The following is a 16,047-nucleotide window of genomic DNA, read 5'->3' on the forward strand; positions in this document are numbered from 1 at the left end:
ATGTAGTCAGCATACGTCACGCGAGCAGCTCTACAGCTCTGGGAATTGACAGGGTTGGTAGCTCGCGGAACGGCCTATGAGAGTTGACCTGACTAGACACAAACCATACCGCTCCATCCTCAGCGAACTGAACAAGCAGCCCTCACCCACAAAGTCGGAGGAGCAGGTACTTCTTAGGGGTAATCCAGTTCCCCGTGGAGGTGCACTTGTCCCGTCCTACTCAATCATGTCAAATATCAAAGGCACAGCAAACTCTAACCCACCAGATCATGGACTTCAAGCCACAGAGCGCAGTAACTGACGGCCATGATCTCCGAGCAATGTATGCTCAGGCACTAGGCCTGACCTGGTCTGTGTGCTGCTGCTTTTTACTGGCTATCTCGCCGGTCATGAATTGCGTGATGATCTACTGTCGTCATCGTGTGGCTTTCTATCACAGCAAGGCAGAGCTCACCATCGCTCTCTGAATAACCTTCAGGAGACGGCTGAACTGGTCATCTGGTTTCGCGACGCCACCTAGATCCAGAATCGTAGAGGTGTAAGATAATTATCAACTTGAGGCACCAATCACAAGTCACACCAAGTATTGCGCCCATTTCACCTATCAACCTTTCCAGGAAGATGATATCATTGAGCAAATTCGGTCGCCGGCTGCGACTTTAGTGGCGTTACTCATCAGTTATAGTACACAGACACAGTGGGCCGTTTGTATGGACATCCGGGTATGGCACCATGACATCGGCTCCAAACAGCCATGCAGATCCCCTAAGCTTTCAATCAGTCATAATTCCAATACAACAGAGAAGAATTTAGTTCCTCACATCACATACTCTACGTTAGTAATGATTTTCGGACTTTGTAACACTTCATAGGTCGACAAGAATAATACGGGCCCTGCAGTCTGGTTCTAAAAGTGGGCCTAGGCTGTGTTATGGCAGGATCAGTAAAGTAGAGAAACTGCATGTACGTTTGCTGATCATTTCATTCTTGGTTGAACTGGCTTGTCAGTAGGTTCTCAGACCGATCGGTCTCTGGCGGCTGTCATCGTCCGCTTTTCTTGGCCCTTCCTTTTCTCACTCCCAGAAACAACTTGTGTCAGGACAAAGTGGGAAGAGGATTAGCACGTGCCAGGGATGCTAGCTTTGTAAGTGAGGTTGGCAAAATGTGGAAGCACGCATCCTTGAGACTTGAGGAGGGCTCGGGTGGTGGTGAGATGATGAGCGTGTAGGAAACTTGCGGTTGAAGATGCATGGCGGGTTCATCACCTGACCTGCTTTAGCATGGATTCTATAGGATAAGGTGCCAAGTCCTTGATACGATTTTTGAATATCTGAGAGGCTAATACGCTTAGCTTTTTAATACGGTTTGATTATGCGGCATAATTACGAGAAAATGACTGAGGTAATAGCATCTTCAGCCAAGGGAGACATATTTAATAGCATCCTCTAAGCTGCAGCAGGAGTAGATACATAGCATAATGACGACCCGGAGATCATGTAGATAATCGTGACGATGACCGAATTAGACATAGATACCCATGTTCGTGTCCTTCTTCTTCGCCTGTACTTCCGAAATGGCATCCACATAGTTCTCGTGTCCTACTTTGCTCATGCCCTTCCGGAGAGCAATCATACCCGCCTCCACGCACACAGCCTTCAGCTGAGCACCGCCAAACTCGTCGGTACTGCGGGCCAGTTCCGCCCAATTAACCCGGTCATCCACGGCCATTTTGCGGGAGTGGATCTGCAGGATGTTGGCTCTCGCCTCCTCGTTGGGTAGCGGGAACTCGATCTTGCGGTCCAGACGACCGGAACGGAGCAGGGCGGGATCGAGAACGTCGACACGGTTCGTGGCCGCGAGGACCTTGATGCGATCATCCGAGGCAAATCCGTCGAGCTGATTGAGCAGTTCAAGCATGGTTCGCTGCACTTCACGGTCACCGGACTTCTCGGAGTCGAAACGCTTCGTACCGACCGCATCCAGCTCGTCGATGAAGATAATGGAAGGTGCCTTCTCCTTGGCAAGGGCGAAGCAGTCACGAACAAGTTTCGCACCATCACCGATGAACATCTGCACCAACTGCGGACCGGCGAGCTTGAGGAATGTGGCATTCGTCTCTGCTGCACAGGCTCGGGCAAGAAGTGTCTTACCCGTACCGGGAGGTCCATACATTAGAGCACCTGTGAAGTGTGTCAGAAAGCCCGTGCTAGGCTGGAGAAACCAAGGATTACATACCTTTCGGTGCCTTGATGCCAAGCTTCTTGAACCTGTCAGCCTCCTTCATAGGCCATACGATAGCCTCCACAATCTCCTCGATTTGCTTATCCAAGCCACCAATGTCGGTGTACTTCTCCGTCGGCTTCTCATCGACCTCCATGGCCTTAACACGGTTATCGTACTCGGCAGGTAGCGTATCCAGGACGAGGTATGAGTCCTTGTTGACACCAATGAGATCACCAGGCTTCAACTTCTCGTGATCTACTAGACCAATGAGAGGGAGATAGATAGTCTGGCGGGTCGACGTCTTGATGACAGCCGACTTGCCCACCCGTGTAGCATCAAGGTCAATGTTCGCCCCCTCCTCGGCAGCCTCAGCTTCAACATCCAAATCCAAAAGCTCGACGACGTTTCCGACCAGGTAGGGTAATTGCCTATCAAGAGAAACAGTCAGTAAATGACCCGAATTGCGCCGCAATTGCCACCGCGTCGAACAGACGCCAGCGGAACCGAGGACCACGGGACTCAGAGCTTACCTGTTGTTCTCGATCTTTTCTTGGTTATCCTTGACTTTCTCTCGCATCGTGTTTTGCTCGTGGGTCAGGCGCTGGTATTCGCTCTTCATTATACGCAGCTCATTCTCCAGCATCCGCCGTCGCTTGACGATGTCCGCTGTGCTCGAGCTAAGGATCTCTTCGTCCAAGAGTCCATCATCCTCATCTTTCTTGGCATCGGCATCTTTCATCTCAGCATCTCCTTCACCTTCGGGCTTCCTGCCTTCGCCGTCATCTCCTTGGTCCTTCTTCTTGTCTCTCTGCTCACGCTCAAGGTCGTCGAGGTCTTCCAAGGTCGACATGGTGGAAAACTAGAGTGCGGGCGTATGAGGTTTAAAAATCGTAATAAGAGCGGAAATGGTATCTGAATCGGGGGGTGGGTGTGTTTTGTCGAAGGTGATGGACCTAGGGAGAAAGGGTTGGGGAACTTGAGCTGTGTTGGAGTCGTGATGCTTGAGCTCCGGCCAAACAACGTCAGCTGTCCTGCCTATGTCACGTGATACAATTACAAATAGCTTGCGCGAGTCCGCTTCGGTAAACACTACCAACAACGCTCAATGAGCTTTTCTAAGCCTTGAAATTTACAAAGGATCTAGGATATGTACACTAGAACAACCAACTGATGTCAATGTACAGTTATCAGCTGCCTGCACATACCCCCACGGAAGAACAGGTTCAAATGTAGTAGTTGGGGTTATCCAGGGACCACTGGTCATTGCCGATGTTTCTTAGGACCTCCTCGCGACCGAATTTAAGAAGACGGTATCGTGAGATAAAGTCGTCATTATTTACTGTCCAGTGTCAGCACGTCGCTTTTTAGGACAGGGATACGATAACAAGAAGCATGTAACGGAAGGCCAGCAAAACATCGTGAAAAAAGGAATTCAAAAGCAGTAAAGGATACTTACTATATCCACCGCACATCCTGCGCTTTCCTGTGAATTCCGAGCGACCGTGAAGCATTCTCCAATTGTCGAAGACTTGGGAAAATTAGTCCTGTTCGCAAACATCGCTCCCTGCAACACTTACTGAGGGCTGTCCCTGGTTCAAGCTGTGTCCAGATCTCCATGTCTTTGCGACGAATTATCTCGTCCCAGTGCCGTGCGGCCGTATACCACTTGACCTGTTCCTCCCAGTTCCAGTTCTTCTTGGCGGCTCTGTCATAGTTGTTCCAGCGAATCTGATATAGCCGTTGTAGTTCAGGGTGAACCTTGAGGACTGGAGCTTGCTCCGCCGGTTGCACGCATACGTCCTCATTACCACTTGAGTGGTAAGGGTGGTTTGTTGACATCAATACCTCGAAGTCTTGCGGGCTCTCTTCACGAAGAATTGAAGCAGCCCGGAAACCATCAACAAGCAGACTGGCGCCGCCGTCTCCATTGGTATGGGATAGAAGGTGGAATAGCTGGAGCCTCGCAGGATCGGTGAAATAGGTGTTGTCCGTATGTGCCCCGAGAAATTCCGTCGTATATGCGGTGTCCTTGAAAGTCAAATCGGCCGTGAAATCCCAGAATCCACCTTGTAAACGGGGAAGAGTCAGGAACCGACACAGGAATGGCCAAGGATGTTGCCTTACCGTAATGAGTGTTCCTGATGAAAGCAATCCTCTTTAGGAGAGCCTCGGTTGATTCGGGATTGGTAGGAACTCCTTGTACAAAAGCAAATCCCCAGTCGTACTTCGCAGTGTAAGCCAGACCTTCTGGTTAACAATGGAGTCATAGCTTACAATTCCTTCAAGCCAGTCACGCAGAGCACCATCGTCGGCCATGATATCTGCGTAAGGAAATGTTGGAAATGTCGTGTCTCTGCCCGGAACGTATGACTTGATCTCTCTGAGTCACATCGGTATTTCAGCAAGGGTAGCCACTGCAGCTTAACGGTTGAAGTACCTGAAATGTAGTTCTGACTTCGGTTCCAGCTTGGAAACAGGCTTGTTGGAATGGCTCTTGAGCCACGGAAATGGATAATAGGCATGATGCCCGTCCGACCCTTGACAAAGTCAATGTCTACTGTCAGATGATGGGATGATGTTCGCTTACAATCTACCTTCACACCATCCTTTTCATAACTGAGATCTTTGACACGGATATCATCAGGAATCTGTATCAGATAATGATCAGTAACTCCATCCGGATCAAGACATTAACTTACTGACTCACCGCAAACGTATCAACAGTTCGTTGTCTTGTGTCTGGATGAATGCATTTGGAACATTGGCAATTGTCCCTAGATATAAGTAAGTCACTGATCGTGCATATGCGCTACTCTATAGCCTTTGGAATGCCCACCGGAGCCAAAACGTCCCACTGTCTGATATTAGCATGTGGTACAAATAATTGTGTAATAGGGTCCTTACAAATTGCTGGCTTGACCTTCATGACCGAGCTGCAACGACTCCCACTTTTGGTTTCTTAGATGGAGAGGCCAGGGATCCTCGTTAGCGCTGCTAGAGGGTGTGGCCTGGGCATTTGCAATTGATGAATTCGCGCGTACTAGCGAAGGGAATCGAGTTGAGACGGACGATGACTTGTAGGTCTTTGAAAATGGTGCACCCGTTTATTAGATTGCTATTCTCAATGGATTCGGTGATCTGCCTCTTACCACTCCAACATATTTCGGGGTAAATGATGACACGGCACGCGATGTGCTAGTACCTCGGTCAACCATCACTGTATGTGAGAGAGTCCTTGGGCGTCATACCTTGCGTGCTTCAAGGAACCTAGTGTCCTGAGGAAGGAGAGTCTGGCGACACTGTGCATTTCTATCTTACTTTACACGAACTGGGGATTATTGATGGGAAACAATGGATCTCCGCAATGTCACCCCATATCAAGCCCCACGTCACGTGCAGCCGTCAATTTGGCCTCGGCCCGCCACTCTGATCTTATCTTTCCTTTTAATTCCAGTGTACACGTAGTAGATGGCCGATGAACTCCATTTTATGATTGACTATCCATAACATTGCTGATTATTAAATAGAAGACTAGCTGGTGACAGGTCTCTACACTCTCTAACTAGACCTCAGTTGCCAATCATAGTTTGCTTTTCGGCCCGGTAACCTTCATCAGGCAGCGGCCGTTGCTCAGGACCGCCTTGCCCTTACCATTCTTGGTTACGAATCGAATTTCTTCATAACCATCTTGGAGACTGCCCGTCCTCCAGATTTCAGTGATAAGCTTGTCACCAGGTATAACTGGCGAAGCAAAGCGCGCTTGAATCTCCTTGAGATTCTTCGGATCACTACCACCGAGCTCTCGCAGGACACCATGGGCAGCGGAATTCCAGCTGAAGAGGCCATGGACGATGGCGCCGCCGAAGCCCATCTTCTCACCAGGCTCGGGAGTAGCATGTAGAGGATTGTAGTCTCCGTTCAGTCTAATCGGCGGTATCATTGTCAGCATTCGAGGATCCACATTGTCCACTACGCTAGTACTCTTATGTGGCTGGGGCGGTATCTTACCGATAGAGATGGGCTGTCTCCGGAGTCGTTTGGACTACATGGACGGCATCTGGCTGCTTGCCTTCAGGTGGGGCGTAGTTGGCATTGCTGGGGCCTAGAATCAACCGCGTCAATAACAAGAATCTTCGATATAACAAGTGCTTTTGGAAGCCTTACCTTTCGGTCCACCCCAGTTACCCTGGCCAACGAAGAAACCGCTGCTAACAGTTCTGGAGTAGATCTCGCCTGTCTCCTTATCCACAATAGTCTGTTCTGTTTCGATGACAGTGCCAGGCTTGCCCTTGTCATAAACTCCAATGACCTTGCTGCGTAGCTCGAACTTCCTACCCTCGCTCGTTGGAGGCAACGGCTTAAGGATGGTGAGCTTGCGCTGGCCGTCAACCACGCGGCGATAGTCGAACTTTGGAACACCAGGGATAGGGGATCCACCAGAACGGGCATAGAAGTCCGTTACTTCTTGATCAGTGAGCTTAAACGCTGTAATGAATACTTTATTAGCGAGGAATTCATGCCATGCAGCTGAGAAGCTTTCCACTCCGAGAGTTCATATCCGGAACATTATCCTTAAAACACCGCGATACTTCAATTCGTAGGTCTGAACCGGGAGATTATACATACGAAGAATTATAGGATACGTGGGAAAGACCGCAAAGTTCGGATGGAGCTCCTGTGCGAACCTCGGTAAGAAAAATGTGTAGTTGATATAAGGTATATAGAATGGAACTCACGTAGAGAAAATGCAGCTCATCGGCCTTGCAGCCGATACTGTAGGCAAAGAGTAGAGCGTCCCGCTTGAGCCAGGACACCTCCTGGCTAGGAAATTCATGACCAGCTCCTGGGGTTGACATTATGGAAGGTCGATAAAGATGTGCTAAATCCACCAAACACAATTAAGGACAATGGTAGGGCCTACGGGGGACGCTTCTTTATCTGGGAGGTCAAAGATAGATTGATGCGGAGAAAGGCCCCCAGAAGGGGCAGTTAGTGTAATCCATGCCGTTGCGGGGCTCCGGCCAAACCGAGGCTCGATCACGAATCAGCCGATTTGGCCGAGAACATTCCCTATCCGATTACTGATTGTTTTCTACCAGTGACGAGACTGCCTTACCTTTCAATGTACATTAAGTTTTGTTTCTTATCATTTGAATGGCAAGATGAATTGGCTTTAAAAAGAAATTATCAGTGGTAGTGAACCGGTTAGTTGAACTTCGTGAGATTAATGGACCTGAAGCTAAGTAATGCATAGACAGAACGTCGGAGGTGTGAGACTGAGCGTCGACTCGGGGTATCTACTTGGGAAATTCGAGGAGCTTCATAATCGTCCTTTGGAAATCTTCTCTCCGTACCGCGCCAACTGATGATGCCGTTGCCTTGCCTTCCGTATACGCCGAGAAAAATGATGAAAAATGGCATGACTGAAATCAAAGGAAGTCCAAAATATAACCTTCCATCAGACCGACATCCATACAAGTGAACTTCCGTTAAAATGCTATGCTGCCCACAGGGCAGAACCACTTTATGTTACTGGTGAACATAAATCGACTCCAAGCAAAATAGCTAAGCAACCGAAGAAACAAGGGATGGCCAAGAATTTAGCACCTGCGAGGGTTAGCACATGATGAGTTACTCTGACAGGAACGATTACTCACATCCTGTAGAAGCAGCTGCCCTCGGAGTAACGGTTCGGATCCGTGGTCTCGAACTTGTAGGAGATGCTGATGTCAAGGTCGCGCTTGTTCTTATCGTTCGGCTTGTTCTCGAGAACACCGGAAACAACTTCCTCCTCCTCGACGGTCAGAACATCGCGAAGATAGAAGACGGTCTGCTTCCAGTGGGTGTATTTGGCATGGGGACCGGTGGAGAAGGTGATGGGCTTGTGGCAGGCGCCGAATTCAATATCGAACCAAGCGATCACTGCGTGGATGAAGTCACTGCGCTTGGCAGGAAGCGAAAAGGGTACCTTGAAGACCAAGTCGGCCGGAGTGACAGTGTAAAGGTCAAGGGTGATGATGGGGCAAGGGTCGGTAACGAGCGCCTTCATCTCGACAGTGTCGACAAGGGGCTCGGTAAGGGCAATCTGCTTCATCGGGCTGTAGTTGAATCCATACACATTGTCCCAGACTAAGATCCGTTAGCGTCCCAAGTTCATCGAAAATAGTGGCGCCAAGTGAAGTGTGCTTACATCCAATCTTGTCATCCTTGTACTCGCCATCCTCGATGGCAGCCAAGTACATGGTGGCCTTGTCGGGGAAGATCTTGCCGCCAGGAACAAGGTAACGGTCACGGGCGTAGAGAACGGTGTCCAACATGCTCTCATAGAGAAGGAAGTAGCCCATCCACTCGGAGATGATGATATCAACCTTGGGATAAGGGAGGACGACCTCCTCCATCTTTCCCTGGAGCAGGGTGATCTTGTCCGACAAGCCATTCACAGCAACAATCTCACGAGCCTTCTCAATGATCGACGACATATCGACACCAATCACATGCTTGGCTCCTGCCTTGGCGGCGAACCTTTTGAACCAAATGTGTTAGAAATATCCCGTTGTTGACCAGTCGATCGGCTTGAACATACATGCTGAGAATACCAGTTCCGCAACCGACATCGAGAACGACCTTGTCCTTGAAGATGTGACGGTTCTGGTAGATAGAGTCACGGTACGATCTAGTACGAACATCGTCTTTCTAGAAAACCAGTGGTGGTTAGCGATAGTCAAGGCGTTGTGGTAAAGTTGTACTTACAAGCATCTCCTCATGAATGCCTGAGCGGGGTCAGAGATTAGCCACATCCGACTAAAGTTACTTAGGTCATTGATAGTATTTACCATGGTGATCATAACTGTGATTGTTGTCAGCATAAATGATGCGAAGAAGACTTCTTATATTGGCCATACCTCGTGAAATAACGCACTTCAGCGTGATCCATGCCTACCATGCGATCAGCGCTGCTGGTGGTCATGGCAGCAGAGTCTGCTTCTCCGGCCATATTTGCGGATCGGTCAATTTGGTGATAGTCGATGAGACAGAAGGAAGAAGAGGCAGAGGCACAGTAAGAGAGAAATGTGCAAGGGGAAAGACAGGTAAAACCGAATAAAGAAAGAAAAAAAAAATGCTATACAGCTATGTTATGGAGAAAAAGATATGGGCGCCTCAAAGATCCCTTCAAGCGCAGCCCTCTTTTTTTTTAACTTTTGCCTTGTTAGGAATTTCTCCTCTCGATGGCAATTCCCGCTAAATCCGATAAGGTTAGCTCATTTCATTGAGCGCTAGTCCCAAGTCGGACGTATCATGTGACTCATTAGCCCTTTGTTGTGACTAGGGCTATCCCAGCCAGCATGCCAGTTGGCGGTTAGTGATGGAATTTGGCACTGGCCTGCTGTCTTTTAGAATGATTGAATGATATGGCCACCGGTACAATAACTCGGGGATGCTGGTACTCCAAGACTAGTTATTTATCGAATGTCATATAAAGACTCGTATGTCGTACAATTGGTTTTCCGTATGTTGCATGCTACTGGTGGTTCATAGTAGTACCGCGTGAGATTCCCTAGCATGAACGGAAACAAGCACCCCAAGCCTGGTGCTGAAACAGATACACTCCGGAAAAGTGGGGCTCGATTGCCTACTTTGTAGATTTGAGTAGGGTTCACAAATGAGCTTAATATGATCTTGCTTCTAATTGCGACTATCAACATAGTACGTATAGTGTAAGGAGAATGGATGCCTTAGAAGGCGTTGCCAAGCTGCTGTTCCATTGTTGCCGTGCGCGATGCCGCTCCGCCCCCGCCGGAGCTACACGCCGCCCGTCTAGCGTCTAAGCTGTTAGTTTCACTCCTGAAGCTTCCCTTCTCAACTAGAGTGCCATACAACAACCACGAAAAGCACCATGTTTATAGGAACGATAAGGAGGAGTACTTACTGCTGCTTCCTTTTCCTTCTCATTGCCGCTCTCATCGGTAAATCGACAGCCTCTCTTGGTGACCACCTTCCCGACTTCAAAGAATGCGTTAAGGTACATCAACCGGAACCTCATAGCATCCACAACCCGGGAGCCAATGGCTAAGCAACGAACAGGTTTGCCAGGCTGAGAATTGCCAGGATGGCAATGAAGTAATTCGTGAGTTTTATAAGCATTGCTCTCCGCCAGCTTCGCTACTAACCAAGTGGCTACCAGCTCTCCATCTTCGCCTCATGCTGTGGACATGCCCTTCCGAATGCGATTATACCTGTCAACATGTCGTGACGGACCGCCGTGTCGCTCGTGATCCTCCCATGTTGAACCCAGTATTACAATTCCATGGTAAATGGCCATTCCGCAGAATCCTGGGGATGCAGGAACCATTTTCCGTTCTCTTCTCTTTGTTCAACTTTCTTGCCCACTGGCATGGGATTGGACGCATTCGTGAGACGGTACCAGCTTGGCACTCCCTGCGGCCCTATTACATTGCCTTCGGATACTGCGGTTTGGCATGCTGGACCTTCAGCGCGGTTTTCCACATGAGGGACTTGTCCTTGACCGAGAAATTGGATTACTTTGGAGCGGGGGCTAATGTCATGTATGGGTTCTACCTTGCACTTCTTCGGATCTTCCGTCTGGACCAAGAGAAGCCTAGACACAAACCAACTTTACGTCGCCTGTTGACCACGGTCTGTGCTCTGCTCTACACATTGCATGTGTGCTACCTCAGCTTCTGGTCGTGGGACTACACATACAACATGATCGCAAACATTGTGATAGGGATGGCCCAGAACATCCTATGGGTGGCCTTCAGTATTCACCGCTATCGCAAATACGGCAAGGAATGGATGGCCTGGCCCGGACTGATTGTGGTGTGGATTATTTTGGCTATGAGCCTCGAGTTGCTGGACTTTCCCCCTTGGCACGAGCTGATTGATGCGCATAGCCTTTGGCACCTTGGAACTGTGATCCCGACTGCTTGGTGGTACTTGTGAGTTTATGCTGGAATCTGACCATAGGTTTACTACGCGGCTGACAATTGCGATAGGTTTCTCATTAAGGATGTCCAAAACGATGTGGCGGGCGATAGGCTGAAAGCCTGATTCAGCTCAATGGCTCGATCCGAAGTATCTGGACACGCATGACCATTTATCACCCGGTTTATTGGTCTAGTTTCGTATCACCAGTGCAGGTGATCGGATAGTAGTAGCTTGTATTATATGATAGAGTAGTAGTTTTCAACCAACCGCGCCAGGTAATCAGCCAATATAGTTGGACATTCCTAGTATTTATTATGGGTGATTCTTTCTGCTATAGTTATGTTCATTGAATACCAAGTCTAATCAAGACCAAAGAGAGAGGTGAATAGACAGGCCGTGCCATGCAATGCTTCGACTCCATTCCTCCCGCTTCTGCATTGCACCACACCATGCCATGAATTGTTGCGGGTTGCCTCACCGCCCACCGCTCGGGACCCTGAGTACGTAGGCAGTAACAGGGGAACAGGGGCAGGAAACTAAACCTGAGCTGGACGGAGCGTGTCTCACCCAATCTTTTATTTGACCCTCCCCTCCTCTCGTTTTTTTTATTGTGGTTCTACCCCCCCTTTCGCTTCATATTATATGTTCTCTGACCCCCTGAGGTCTCAGTTATTCAAGTCCTTTTGGTGCTAGTCAACTTATCCTTGGTTTAGTTTGCGCCACAATGGCGTCCCCGGCTATCAGAAAGGCGATCGCTGAAGCGGCGTCGCAGTACTCCAAGCCCGAAGGGAAGGTCTTTCAATATGGTACCGCGGGGGTGAGTTCGTTCCTCCATGAAATCCGACTCTTTCAGATATGAAACAAGATGTGCTAATTACCTCCCTTACTTGCAGTTCCGTATGAAGGCGTAAGTTGCTCCCCTGCCGATAAACACCTCGAAGGATCGACCCCGCCTCCACAATACCCCGCGACCGCCCTTTTGTTTACACTTTGACCAACGCTTTGCCAGTGATCTCCTCAACACCGTAGTCTTCACCGTGGGCTTGCTTGCTGGGCTTCGTTCCAGAAAGCTTAGTGGACAATGGGTTGGTGTCATGGTCACTGCCAGTCACAACCCCGCGGAAGATAATGGCGTCAAGTTGATTGATCCCATGGTGAGTCCGCTGTCAACCTCGCCAGCTTGGAGTATGTGCAATGACATGATAAGTGGCTAATACTGTATAGGGTGAAATGTTGGAGGTAAGCTCCCGGAGCTGTAGGATACTGAAACGTGACGACTTTCTCACTTCGCTGTAGGCTGAGTGGGAAACTTATGCCACCAGACTTGCCAACGCCCCGCTTGACAAGGTCGGTGATGTCTTTGACGAACTCATCAAGGAGATCGATGTCAGCATGGAGAACCCCGCTCGTGTCGTCTTCGCTCGCGACACTCGTGCCTCTGGCTCGCGTCTGGTCTCCGTCATCAATGCCGCCCTTACCGCTTCGGAGGTCGAATTCATCGATCTGAAGTACATGACCACCCCTCAGCTCCACTATGTTGTGCGCTGCAAGAACACTTTGGGCACCCAGTATGAGTATGGCGAGCCCACAGAGCAGGGCTACTATGAGAAGCTTGCCGAAGCTTTCAAGAGAGTTATGCGTGGTGTTAAGGTCAAGGGCTCGTTGACCGTGGACTGCGCGAACGGTGTTGGTGGGCCCAAGCTGAGAGAGCTCATCAAGTACCTGCCCGGCCCGGAGGAGGGTGGCATGGATATCAAGATAGTTAATGATGATGTCATTAACCCTGATAGCTTGAACTTTGAAGTCCGAAACTCCCCCTGTCCAGCCTGCTTTCTATCTGTCATACTGACTGGTTTCTAGTGTGGTGCCGATTATGTCAAAACGAAACAACGTGCCCCGCCTTCCTCCAAGGCAGCTGCTCTTGACCGCTGTGCCTCGCTGGATGGTGACGCCGATCGTATCGTGTACTACTTCATCGACGAGAGCAACACTTTCAGATTGCTTGACGGTGACCGCATTGCCACCCTTGCGGCCTCCTTCATCGGTGATCTTGCGCGGAGCGCTGGAATTGCGCAGAAGCTCAAGATCGGCGTCGTCCAGACCGCTTACGCCAATGGTTCCAGCACGGACTACATCGAGAAGGTCCTGAAGTTGCCTTCTGTTTGCACCAACACTGGTGTTAAGCATCTGCACCATGCGGCCCTGCGCTTCGACGTTGGCGTCTACTTCGAGGCCAACGGTCACGGTACCATTACTTTCTCCGAGACCGCCTTGAAGACCATTAAGAACACTGAGCCCCAGTCTCCTGCCCAGCAGCGCTCCCTTGAGTGCCTCCAGGCTCTTACTGACCTGATCAACCAGGCGGTCGGTGATGCCATCTCCGACATGCTCCTGGTCGAAGCTATTCTTGCTCACAAGGGCTGGAGCCCCAAGGAATGGCTTGCTACTTACACCGACCTTCCCTCGCGACTTGTTCGCGTGGAGGTTGCAGACCGCTCCATCTTCAAGGCTTACGATGCCGAGCGCAAGCTCGAGTCGCCCCCAGGCCTCCAGGCCAAGATCGAGTCCCTCCAGTCCCGCTACAACAAGGGCAGAAGCTTTGCCCGTGCAAGTGGCACGGAAGATGCGGTGCGTGTCTATGCCGAGGCAGCGAGCCGCTCCGAGGCGGACGACCTTGCTACCCGTGTCGCCAACGCCGTCCGCGAGGCTGGCACTGCCAAGGAAACATTGCAGTCTGCTTGAACGCATACTGCCTTGGATTGACGGACTGCTCTAAATAGCAAAGCCCGAATCACCTGCAAAAAGATATCAGATATACCTACACAAATGGCAAGTGTAAGAACAGAACAATCCTGTTCTGCTTTGCAAGCATCCTGGGAACTTTTACGAATGAATTTATGAACTTAGTTTAATCTGCATTGAAGCAAAAGAAGTTGCATTTGATGTTCTCAGATCCGTTTTCACGTTTCAGATACATTCTTCTAGCATTTCTAGTTGATTGAAGCGCATCTAGACTTTTATATTAAAACGTCGACACAGCAAGCAGGTGAACAATCATCAATTTTGGGTATTAACTTCGTAAAATGCAACCGAGAGGTCAAGGCCTTTCACGCCTAACCCTCCTCTTGATCCATCTCATCCCGAGACCGTTTACCACCGAACTTCTTGCCCCTGCCTCCCTTCTTCTCATTGTAATCCTTCATATCCATGATCGCCTGCCTTTGTGCCTCCGCGACATTCTCACCAAGCACCATGACCTCGTCCTTAGGGCAGTCATACTCCTTGAGCTTCTTGCCCAGCGCACCTTCGATTCTCAGCCAGACCTCAACATCATACTGGGCGACAAAGCTGATAGCAAGACCACTCTTTCCGGCACGGGCAGTACGTCCGACACGGTGGACATAGCTGGGAGAGTCTATAGCACATTATAACATTAGCTGAATCCAACAATATTACTCCCATAACAAAAGACAGGGTGTACATACCACCCGGCAAATCAAAGTTAAGCACAACATCAACCGACGGAATATCCAAACCACGAGCAGCCACATCCGTCGCGACAAGGATATTCCGACTACGAGCACGGAACTTGCCCAGCGCACCAAGACGAGCCGACTGCGAAAGCTGTCCATGTAGTGGGATAGCGCCGAAGCCAAGCGCACGCAGCAAGAAGGCAAGTCTCTGCGTCTCGTTCACCGTCCTCGTGAAAATAATCGTACTCTGGCCGGCGAACTCGTTCAACAGGTAGACGAGGTACAAGTCCTTGTGCTTCTGGGGAATGAAGAGGTAGGATTGGAGAAGAGTCGAGACGGTCTGGTATTTGCTTGTGGAGACGGAGACACGGAGCGGGTTGGAGAGGGAGGCACGTTGGAGGGATTCGACCTTGGAACTCATCGTCGCGGAGAAGAGGAATGTGCGGCGCTCGCGGGGCAGGACTTTCAGGATCTTGTCGAGCAGGGGACCGAAGTCCATGTCTAGAAGTCGATCCGCTTCGTCCATGACCAGGTACTTCAGGTTGCGGAGGGAGAATCCCTTGGTGTTCTCCAGGTGGTCGAGAAGACGACCGGGGGTGGCCACGATGATATGGGGCTTTTTGCCCAGGGAAATCGATTGAGATACCATGTCCATACCTCCGACGATGACGCAGCTTCGTACGCCCAAGCTGGCACCTAGGGACTCGAAGGATTTGGAGATCTGGTAGGCGAGTTCTCGGGTTGGGGCGAGGATGAGACCGAAGAAGGGCTGGGGCTTTTCCATCAGGGCTGTGCGGTGATGTTAGTTATTTGATCTAGTTATATTTGGTAGCGCCCAAGAAAGGTAATGCTATGGGCTAGAAACGTACCCTGTAGGATGGGAAGAGCAAATGCTGCTGTCTTTCCACTTCCGGTTTCTGCAAGACCGATCAAATCACGGCCTTGAAGAGCCAGAGGAATCGACTCCCGCTGGATTGGCGTGGGCGCTTTGTAGCCCATGGTCTCGCAGGCCTCGCATAGCTGTTCGATGATTCCTAGCTCCTTGAATGTCTTGGTCTGTCCCTCTTCTTGTTCTTGCACTTGCTCTTGTGCTTCCGGTTCTGGGGATTGCTCTGGGGTGGAAGATTCGACATCGCTCTCTTGTGCGGGCGCAGGCGCAGGCGCAGGTGCCTCACGGGCGACCTTGCGCTTCTTGACTCCAGGCATATTTTTTTTTTGTATATGTAGAGAATATCTTTATTTGGCAGCAGCGAAAATTCTCAAAAACTTGTCGACATCATTGCGAAAGTAAAATCAGTATAATTTTAAGGCGCCGCAAAATCGTTGATCCGGGCTCCTCCGCGGCTTTGCTCCGCTCATACTTTTTTCTTCGGGTCAGAAAAAAAGTCACTGCCCTGAGACATCC

At 50.0% G+C, this 16,047-nt stretch overlaps 7 protein-coding genes across 7 annotated transcripts; 2 read left to right on the plus strand and 5 right to left on the minus strand.

The window, feature by feature from the left end:
- Positions 1-1,521: 1,521 nt before the first annotated feature.
- On the minus strand, positions 1,522-3,073 carry RPT5 (proteasome regulatory particle base subunit RPT5; the record flags this gene model as incomplete). Its single annotated transcript, XM_041687685.1, has 3 exons — positions 1,522-2,180; positions 2,236-2,651; positions 2,754-3,073. The coding sequence occupies 3 exons, from the start codon at positions 3,071-3,073 to the stop codon at positions 1,522-1,524; spliced, it is 1,395 nt and encodes a 464-aa protein (XP_041541545.1).
- Positions 3,074-3,678: 605 nt separating this feature from the next.
- On the minus strand, positions 3,679-5,530 carry AKAW2_31099A (putative trimethyllysine dioxygenase TmlH; the record flags this gene model as incomplete). Its single annotated transcript, XM_041687686.1, has 10 exons — positions 3,679-4,289; positions 4,348-4,447; positions 4,498-4,603; positions 4,661-4,760; positions 4,811-4,871; positions 4,931-4,997; positions 5,060-5,077; positions 5,128-5,306; positions 5,373-5,418; positions 5,472-5,530. The coding sequence occupies 10 exons, from the start codon at positions 5,528-5,530 to the stop codon at positions 3,679-3,681; spliced, it is 1,347 nt and encodes a 448-aa protein (XP_041541546.1).
- A 273-nt stretch (positions 5,531-5,803) lies between these two features.
- Positions 5,804-7,079, minus strand: AKAW2_31100A (putative peroxisomal dehydratase; the record flags this gene model as incomplete). The annotated part of the gene is made up of 5 exons (XM_041687687.1): positions 5,804-6,146; positions 6,232-6,325; positions 6,388-6,708; positions 6,850-6,898; positions 6,960-7,079. The coding sequence occupies 5 exons, from the start codon at positions 7,077-7,079 to the stop codon at positions 5,804-5,806; spliced, it is 927 nt and encodes a 308-aa protein (XP_041541547.1).
- A 744-nt stretch (positions 7,080-7,823) lies between these two features.
- rmtA (protein-arginine omega-N methyltransferase HMT1) lies at positions 7,824-9,217 on the minus strand (the record flags this gene model as incomplete). Its single annotated transcript, XM_041687688.1, has 7 exons — positions 7,824-7,830; positions 7,881-8,352; positions 8,414-8,745; positions 8,807-8,916; positions 8,974-8,993; positions 9,057-9,070; positions 9,126-9,217. 7 exons carry the CDS (start codon positions 9,215-9,217, stop codon positions 7,824-7,826), a joined length of 1,047 nt encoding a protein of 348 aa, XP_041541548.1.
- A 1,205-nt stretch (positions 9,218-10,422) lies between these two features.
- AKAW2_31102S (PGAP3/PER1 family protein) lies at positions 10,423-11,292 on the plus strand (the record flags this gene model as incomplete). Its single annotated transcript, XM_041687689.1, has 2 exons — positions 10,423-11,180; positions 11,238-11,292. 2 exons carry the CDS (start codon positions 10,423-10,425, stop codon positions 11,290-11,292), a joined length of 813 nt encoding a protein of 270 aa, XP_041541549.1.
- Positions 11,293-11,893: 601 nt separating this feature from the next.
- agm1 (phosphoacetylglucosamine mutase PCM1) lies at positions 11,894-13,911 on the plus strand (the record flags this gene model as incomplete). Its single annotated transcript, XM_041687691.1, has 6 exons — positions 11,894-11,986; positions 12,063-12,076; positions 12,179-12,323; positions 12,394-12,408; positions 12,466-12,972; positions 13,030-13,911. 6 exons carry the CDS (start codon positions 11,894-11,896, stop codon positions 13,909-13,911), a joined length of 1,656 nt encoding a protein of 551 aa, XP_041541550.1.
- A 371-nt stretch (positions 13,912-14,282) lies between these two features.
- On the minus strand, positions 14,283-15,848 carry rrp3 (RNA-dependent ATPase RRP3; the record flags this gene model as incomplete). The annotated part of the gene is made up of 3 exons (XM_041687692.1): positions 14,283-14,584; positions 14,655-15,431; positions 15,512-15,848. 3 exons carry the CDS (start codon positions 15,846-15,848, stop codon positions 14,283-14,285), a joined length of 1,416 nt encoding a protein of 471 aa, XP_041541551.1.
- Between the last annotated feature and the right edge of the window lie 199 nt (positions 15,849-16,047).

Source organism: Aspergillus luchuensis, chromosome 3, assembly GCF_016861625.1.
Source record: "Aspergillus luchuensis IFO 4308 DNA, chromosome 3, nearly complete sequence".
Classification (NCBI taxonomy): Eukaryota; Fungi; Ascomycota; class Eurotiomycetes; order Eurotiales; family Aspergillaceae; genus Aspergillus; species Aspergillus luchuensis.